The sequence below is a fragment of the Eptatretus burgeri genome, chromosome 9 (assembly GCF_056783735.1).
Source record: "Eptatretus burgeri isolate ZD-2024b chromosome 9, Ebu_testis_v1, whole genome shotgun sequence".
NCBI lineage: Eukaryota > Metazoa > Chordata > Myxini > Myxiniformes > Myxinidae > Eptatretus > Eptatretus burgeri.
Genome location: NC_140969.1, coordinates 2,886,715 through 2,896,390, shown reverse-complemented (window position 1 = coordinate 2,896,390; position 9,676 = coordinate 2,886,715). Strand labels below are relative to the sequence as shown.

Genomic DNA, 9,676 nt, shown 5'->3' with positions numbered 1-9,676 from the left:
GGTAGACCAGTATATAAATGGGAATATTTAATTCCACCCTACGAGCAGTAAGCAGCTGTTGTTTATCTCTCACGATGACGACAATCCAATCCTTGTGCCAATGATTGGGTTTATTGGGGAATTTTACAAGAAATAATTGAAGAAAATAAAGAAATGATTTGTTGAATCATAAAACGGCTTGAATTACACGATGATTTGTACATAATGAGGGATCTATTGCATATTATAGCCTGCAGGTAATGAGTAAATGGGTTCATTAATTCGGGTCATTGTACTGAGGCAGCTGTGTTAATGGGGTAATTAGCGACGTGGTGGTGGTGGAAGGTTTCCTGATGTGGAAAAACAGAACAGAGGGAGAGGGAGAGGGAGGAGGTTAAAGGGGGATGGTGTGAAATGGGGGTTGGGAGGTGAAAGGACGAAGATAGAGGTTAGAGAGGGAGGAACGAATGTGTGGATTGAGGTGAGGAAAGTTTCCCATGGAAATTACGGGGATTGAAAAGCAAAAAGGGCGGGATTGGTGAGGACAGCACAGTTACTGCTTGGAAGGTAAAGGAGGAGGGACTGGCGATGGATGGGTAGCGGGAGTTATCGCCGTACCGGGATGACGGTCACGGATCGCCGTACCGGGATGCGGTTGGGTCATTCTCACATTACTGACAGGATCAGGAGGTGGTAACATTTGAAAATTATTTGAACAAGAATAAAAATTTCAGGTCAGAATGTGGCAAAAGGGACGTAGTTTCAGGTGTATTTGATGAAAGCAGTGCTGAATTACCTCTCATTTAGCCGATTTTTCACCGCGATTTCAGTGCTTTATGGCCGTCGAGTCATTCCCGTAACGGAAATGAAAGGTCTTGTATATCCGACAATGATGTTTTCAAGAAACGTCAAAGATGACAAGAATATTTATTGAGAAACATAAGAAAAAGTTATCACCAAGAAGAAATCAATATCACCATGTTTGATGAGAAATCGTGGACATAAAGTGCAAAAATCATCACCGTGACACAGATCATCATCAACGTGACACAAATTATCACCATCACCGTGACACGAATCATTATAATCACCGTGACACAAATCATCATGACCGTGACACAAATAATCATCATTACCGTGACACAAATCATCATTACAGTGACACAAATCATCATTACCGTAACACAAATCATCACTACCGTGAGACAAATCATCATAATCACAGTGACACAAATCATCATACTCTCCGTGACACAAAGCATCATTACAGTGACACAAATCTTCATCACCGTGACACAAATCATCATTACCGTCATACACATCATCATTACCATCATAGAAATCATCACCTTGACACAAATCATTACGGTAATACAAATCATCATTACCGTGACACAAATAATCATTACCGTAATACAAATCATAATTACCGTGAAACAAATCATCATTACCGTAACACAAATCATAATTACCATAATACAAATCATCATTACCGTAACACATCATAATGACCGTAACACAAATCATCATTATCGTAACACAAATCATCATTTCCGAAACACAAATCATCATTACCGTAACATAAATCATCATTAAGGAAATACAAATCATCATTACCGTAATACAAATCATCATTACCATAACACATATCATAATGACCGTAATACAAATCATCATTACGGTAACACAAATCATCATTACCATAACACAAATCATCATTACCATGACACAAATCATCATTACCATGACGCAAATCATCATTACCGTGACGAAAATCATCATTACCGTGATGCAAATCATCATTACCGTGACACAAATCATCATCACACAAATAATCACAGTAACACAAATCATCATAACCGTAACACACATCATCATTACCGTGACGCAAATCATCATTACCGTGACGCAAATCATCATTACCGTGACGCAAATCATCATTACCGTGACGCAAATCATCATTACCGTGACACATATCATCATGACCGTAACACAAATCATCATTACCGTAACACAAATCATCATGACCGTAACACAAATCATCATTACCGAAACACAAATCATCATTACCGCGACACAGATCATCATGACCGCGACACAAATCATAATCACAGTGACACAAATCATTAAAATCACCGAAACACAAATCATCATTACCGTGACGCAAATCATCACCGTGACACAGATCCATCATGACCGTGACACAAATAATCATAACCATGACACAAATCATCATAATCTCTGTGACACAAAGCATCATTACAGTGACACAAATCATCATAACCGTGACACAAATCATCATTCCGTCATACATATAATCATTACCGTCATACAAATCATCATAACCGTGACACAAATCATCATTACGGAAACACAAATCATGATTACCGAAATACAAATCATTATTACCGTGACTCAAATCAACATTACCGTAATACATATCATCATTACCGTGACACAAATCATTACCGTGAAACAAATCATTATTACCGTAACACAAATCATGATTACCGTAATACAAATCATTATTACCGTGACTCAAATCATCATTACCGTAATACAAATCATCATTACCGTGACACACATCATCATTACCGTGACAGAAATCATCATTACCGTAAAACAAATCATCATTACCGTGACACAAATCATCATTACCGTAACACAAATCATCATTACCGAAACACAAATCATCATTACCGTGACACAAATCATCATTACCGTAATATAAATCATCATTACCGTAACACAAATCATCATGAAGGAAATACAAATCATCATTACCGGAATACAAATCATCATTACCGGAATACAAATCATCATTCCCGTAATACAAATCATCATTCCCGTAATACAAATCATCATTACCGTAACACAAATCATCATTACCGTAACACAAATCATCATTACCGTAACACAAATTATCATTAACGTGTTACAAATCATTAACGTTATACAAATCATTACCGTGACACAAATCATCATGATCGTGACACAAATCATCATTACCGTGACACAAATCATGACCAGAACACAAATCATCATGACCGTGACACAAATAATCATTACCGTGACACACATCATCATTACAGTGACACACATAATCATTACCGTAATACAAATCATCATTACCGTGAGACAAATCATCATTACCGTGACACAAATCATCATTACGGTTATACAAATCATCATTACCGTGACACAAATCATTACCGTGAGACAAATAATCATTACCGTGACACAAATCATCATGACCGTGACACAAATCATCATGACCGTGACACAAATCATTATTACCGTAATACAAATCATCATGACCGTGACAGAAATCATCATGACCGTGACAGAAATCATCATTACCGTGACACAAATCATCATAACCGTGACACAAATCATCATTACCATGACACAAATTATTATCATGATACACATCATGACCGTGACACAAATAATTACCGTAATACAAATCATCATGACCGTGACACAAATAATCATTACCGTGACACATCATTATTACCGAAATACAAATCATTATTACCGTAAAACAAATAATCATTTCCGCAATACAAATCATCATTACCGAAATTAAAATCATTGCCGTAATACAAATCATCATTACCGTAATACAAATCATCATTACGATTATACAAATCATCATTACCGTGAGACAAATCATCATTTCCGTGACACATCATTTTACCGTGACGCAAATCATCATTACCGTGACACAAATCATTATTACCGTGATACAAATCACGACCGGAACACAAATCATCATTAGCGTGACACAAATCATCATTACCGTGACACAAATTATCATTACCGTGACACAAATCATCATTACCGTAACACAAATCACAATTACCGTGACACAAATCATCATTACCGAAATACAAATCATCATTACCGACATACAAATCATCATTACCGTGACACAAATCATCATTTCCGTAATACAAATCATCATTACCGTAATACAAATCATTACTGTCAAACAACTCATTACCGTGACACAAATCATTACAGTGATACAAATCATCATTACCGTTATACAAATCATAATTACCGTGACATAAATCATTATTACCGTGACACAAATCATCATTACCGTAATACAAATCATCATTTCCGAAATACAAATCATCATTACTGTGACACAAATCATTATGACAGTGACACAAATCATTACCGTGACACAAATCATCATTACCGTAATACAAATCATCATTACCGTAATACAAATCATCATTACCGTAAAACAAATCATCATCACCGTGACACGAATCATCATTACCGTGACAAAATATCATTACCGTAACACAAATCATCATTACCGCAAAACAAATCATCACCGTGACACAAATCATCATTACCGTGACATAAATCATTATTACCGTGACACAAATCATCATTACCGTGACACAAATCATCATTACCGTGACACAAATAATCATTACCGTGATGCAAATCATCATTTCCGTAACACAAATCATCATTACCGTAATACAAATCATCATTACCGCAAAACAAATCATCACCGTGACACAAATCATCATTACCGTGACATAAATCATTATTACCGTGACACAAATCATCATTACCGTGACACAAATCATCATTACCGTGATGCAAATCATCATTTCCGTAACACAAATCATCATTACCGTAATACAAATCATCATTACCGTCAAACAAACCATCATTACCGTAACACAAATCATCATTACCGTAACACAAATCATCATTACCACGACACAAGTCATTATTACCGTGACAGAAATCATCATTACCCTAACACAAATCATCACCGTAACACAAATCATCATTTCCGTAATACAAATCATAATTACCGTGACACAAATAATTATTACCGTGACAGAAATCATCGTTACCGTGACACAAATCATCATTACCGTGACACAAATCATCATTACCGTGACACAAATCATCATTACCGTGACACAAGTCATCATTATCATGACACAAATCATCATTACCGTAACACAAATCATTAATCATCATCACCGTAACAAAACTAAAATGTAATGGTCATGGTGTTTCGGCGGGTCAATTTATGACAAACAACCACCTGACCCACAACAAATTGCAACAAAAGGTTTTTCAGTGGTTTTCATTCCTTCTGGATACACTGATCAATAGAAAAAAAGTTTACCAAAATCTGACATCCGGAAATGGGTTAAAACAGTCATTTTCAAGATGGCCACCACCGGGCTTTGAAATAACTAAAACAGCTATAACTTCTTCAATAATTGTGATAAAAACATAATTGTTGGTTCTGGTCCATGGTTTTAATGGATCAGCAATCCACTGGTGTCAATAAAATTTAGATCTGATCAGTATTTAACATGAAATCCAAGATGGCGGCAAAATTCAAGAGTGCAAAAATCAAAAAAATTTCCATCTGAACCAAAATCACTGAACACCTGGTGCCACTGAAACATTTATTTGTGAACATTACATCATGGCAGTTTAGGTTACAATTTCAGTCCTAATCACCGTCCTCTAGTTCCTCAGAGGCTTGATTTAGTGGATTGTCACAAATTGTCACTTGGCATGATCCACATGCAGACGTACACGGAAGCCCAGCCCGAGGTCTCACTGCTTGTACAATGGCTTGTCCAATACTAGCCACTTTACGTTGCGCGTTTTTTTCCAACGAACAGACTATTCAACATATTTCGAAGTGTATCTGGAAGGAATGCCAGTGCAGAGTCAAGTTGAAGTTCTTCTGAGTTTGGGTAGTGATCAGTAACAGATGGTACACCGTTCTTGATATCACTCTTGATCAGCCTTGCTGCCGTCTCAATTGTGGCCTTCTTTTGTGCCTCTTCATCTCCTCCTCGCTGTGCTTCTTTGTAGAATGACCGGAGTATGTGTGATGTTTTCTCCCTGAATGTAACTATGTCATTTACGCCCTCTCCTTCAGCAATATAAATGGAGCCCCAATATCTTTCCTTCATTTTCTTCTTCAGATAGTAGTTGGTGTATGGAAGAGAATTTTTATCCATAAGAAACTCTTCCATTTTGCCACGAAGGTACAAAGCAGTCATCTGTTCCTCATCATTCATCTCAAGATATGAACACATTCGGGAGAATGCCTGCTCTTGATCACTATCTATCGGACGTCCAGATTTCCTACTTGTTGAATCTGGTCCACTCCGGAAGTGCACTGGTACATCACACCCAGTGCGGAAATGGACACTGCACTGATGATGATATATGCAGTCAGCTGCATGAAGATCTCCACCATAGTACTCAATCCGCCCTTTCACTGTGAATGACCAATCATCGGACCGATTCTCACAGCACTCCAGAATGGTTTTGGCAAAGTCGTCAGTCTTGACATGACTGTAGTCAAAACTTCCAAGGTCCACTGTGGTCCCACAGAACAAGCAGTCAGATTTGCTGTTGAAAGGCCCGGTCAACACGCGTGAACTTCGCTTCCTGGACGGTTTGGATGGTCCTCGTTTCTTCTTTTGATTCAGGATGTCAAGTTGATTTATATACTGTTTACGACAGTCCGCGTGTACCTTGCATCCAGCCACCAAATAAACATCATCACCTCTCTGAACACCGGCTGCATTGATGCCATCAGCGCACTTCTGACGAATTTGCACAACGTCACTTCCATCCTCAAGCCTCTCCTTGCAAATTGAACACCGATCTTCGTGCATCTCAGGAGCACTCATTCTTCAAACCTGAAACACAGAAAACAAAACATTCAGGGAAAGAGCATTCGAATAAAAGGGATAGGCTACTCAATCAGAGCCAGGGACATTCCCCTGACATGGAATACATCACATATAATTACTGGTAAGAGAAGACTGAAAACCCTTTTGTTAGAATTTGATAAATGTTGGGTGATTGCCCAACAGAGGTCTGATTATATAGACACGATTTATTGATTTTACGCCCTTCATTTTTTTTGCCGCCATCTTGGATTTCATGTTAAATACTGATCAGATCGAAATTTTATTGACACCAGTGGATTGCTGATCCATTAAAACCATGGACCAGAACCAACAATTAAGTTTTTATCACAATTATTGAAGAAGTTATAGCTGTTTTAGTTATTTCAAAGCCCAGTGGCGGCCATCTCGAAAATGACTGTTTTAACCCATTTCTGGATGTCAGATTTTGGTACTTTTTTTCTATTGATCAGTATATCCCGTAGGAATGAAAACCACTGAGAAACCTTTTGTTGCAATTTGTTGTGAGTTTGGTGGTTGTTTGACCCGACTCGTTACAGTAATGACGAAATCAACATACAACGAGGTCTGGTCACCTCGTGGTGACCAGACCGGTAAGCAGACACACCGTGAATTGTCTAAAACGTTATCATTTAAAAGCATTCTCGACGTTCGTGAACATAATATCTGTTGAAATTCATATGTATGGTCAATGGGGAATGTACGGTCATGACGTTGAATAACCGTACGGACTCACGTTGCCAACTTGTGAGGAGTTTTTACACCCAAACTGCGCCGACCAAACGAGAAAAATAATTCCAAAATGGCGGGACAAGACCCGAACCCCGCGTCACGATCACGTGACCCGACGTCCCCGCTTGATTGGCTCACAGTTCTCACCTTCACCGGAAGGGCGTGTTCGTTACGGAAATGACGAAATTGAGTGACGGGCACAAAATCCACTGTATTGCAAAACTTGTCCAGTTTTCGGCGGAATTTACACTCGAATACGGAAGATATTGAATGAAGAAGGAACCCGACATGAATTCTCGTAAAATTCGGATTTATTGAGGCTTTTTTGGGACATGAACATGAACATGGTACTGTGGGTATTGTGACTGAAAAAAATTGCCTCAGACTGAGAGAACAAACTCATTTTTTTCCTTATTCATTGTAATTTTATGATCTCAAACGACGGAATTATTTGAAGGCGACCCGGGGCAAAGATATCTGGTCCATAAGTTCGCCGAAAATGCCTGAAATTTCATAAAATGAGGCCACTTAAAGACACGTGACATCAATCTGTACATTATGTGAGAATGACCCGGTCACGGATCGCCCCACCGGGATGACTATTGTAACATTATGATTGAATATCGCTCCTGTATGACGATTAACGGATCACCGTGTCGGGAATCAGCACGGAGGAGGAGGAGGAGGAGGAGGAGGAGGAGGAGGAGGAGGAGGAGGAGGAGGAGGAGGAGATTTAGGCCGGGGACCAGTGGGACCTAGCTTGCCCCCCGTGACAATTTTTCACCGATACCACAGTGTTCATATATATCCCAAGTATCAGAAAAAAGATGTTCCCAGAAAAATAACGCATTTGCACTATGCTTTATTAAGCCGTTTACATTTTTTCATGTAATTAAGCAATCCAGACATTATTCTACATCTCTGACAACAAAGGAAATATGTTCACTCTACTCCTTGACCCTCCAAACATATGTGTAGATTCCTCATTTACAAATTTCCATGGATCAGAAGTTGAGATTTTTACGAAAATGAGAATTTACATAATGGCGGATCCTAATTAGCATATCAGTGCATTTAAAATTATTTCCACTACTTTTACTCAAACAGAAAATAGTTATGTTTCCCTTAAACACCACCAGACATCATGAGTCACAGTTATGTATTATATCAGGCCCAGGTAATTAATTGTATTGATTAATGTGATTTCGCATGATTTTCGAACGATTCGTTGTGCTTTGTATTTTATGCTAATTAGCCTAGTTTAAAAAATTTAAAATTTTAATATATTTTTTTTGCCAACCTGGCTTGTATCTGCCAACACTAAAGTAATGTTTTTTTGACAAAAAACTGACGTGTGTGGTAATTACAAGGAAAGAAAATGGAAATTCTTGCATTTTTGTGGGAATTATTATCTTTAGTGTCAAATTTAATTAATATGCTAATGAGCAAATTCGCATAAACAAAATATATTTTAATACGTAAATGTTTTAGCTTCAATTTGACACCAATTTTGTGATTTTATGTTTATATTTGACAGAGCTATTGACATTTTGCCGATCTTTGTGAGATTCGTCTATTTTTGTTTGGTTGCCATGGAAACAGCTTAGTAAAGCAGAGTGAAAAAGAGTTATTGTTCTGGGAACATCTTTTTTCTGATACTTGGGATATACAGTATATGAACACTGTGGTATCAGTGAACAATTGTCGCGGGGGGAGGGGGGGTGCAAGGTAGGTCCCACTGGCCCCCAACCTATTATGCTTCATGAACAACACACACACACACACACACACACACACACACACACACACACACACACACACACACACACACACACACACACACACACACACACACACACACACACACACAAACACACACACCTACACACACACACCTAAACACACACATACCCCGATACACACTCACATACACACACACACACACACACACACCTACACACACATACACACACACCTACACACACATACCCCTATACACACACAGACACACGCACACCTACACACACAGCTACACACACCTACACACACACACACACACACACACAGAAACACACACATACCCCGATACACACTCACATACACACACATACACACACAGAGACACACACACACACACACACCTACCCACAGACACACACACCTACCCACAGACACACATACATACACACACACCTACACACAGACACACATACACATACACATACACACATACA

The 9,676-nt window shown here is 38.5% G+C and overlaps 1 protein-coding gene across 1 annotated transcript; it reads right to left on the bottom strand.

Moving 5' to 3' along the window:
- Nucleotides 1–874: 874 nt before the first annotated feature.
- Nucleotides 875–7,539, bottom strand: LOC147019439 (uncharacterized). The gene is made up of 2 exons (XM_085893941.1): nucleotides 7,447–7,539; nucleotides 875–6,698 (listed from the first exon to the last, which is right to left on the bottom strand). The coding sequence occupies exon 2, from the start codon at nucleotides 6,687–6,689 to the stop codon at nucleotides 5,634–5,636; it is 1,056 nt and encodes a 351-aa protein (XP_085750067.1). The 5' UTR covers nucleotides 6,690–6,698; nucleotides 7,447–7,539; the 3' UTR covers nucleotides 875–5,633.
- Nucleotides 7,540–9,676: the final 2,137 nt, after the last annotated feature.

Excerpts from the sequence above, each read along its gene's own strand:
- LOC147019439 (XM_085893941.1), bottom strand. The coding sequence starts at position 6,689 with ATGAGTGCTCCTGAGATGCACGAAGATCGGTGTTCAATTTGCAAGGAG.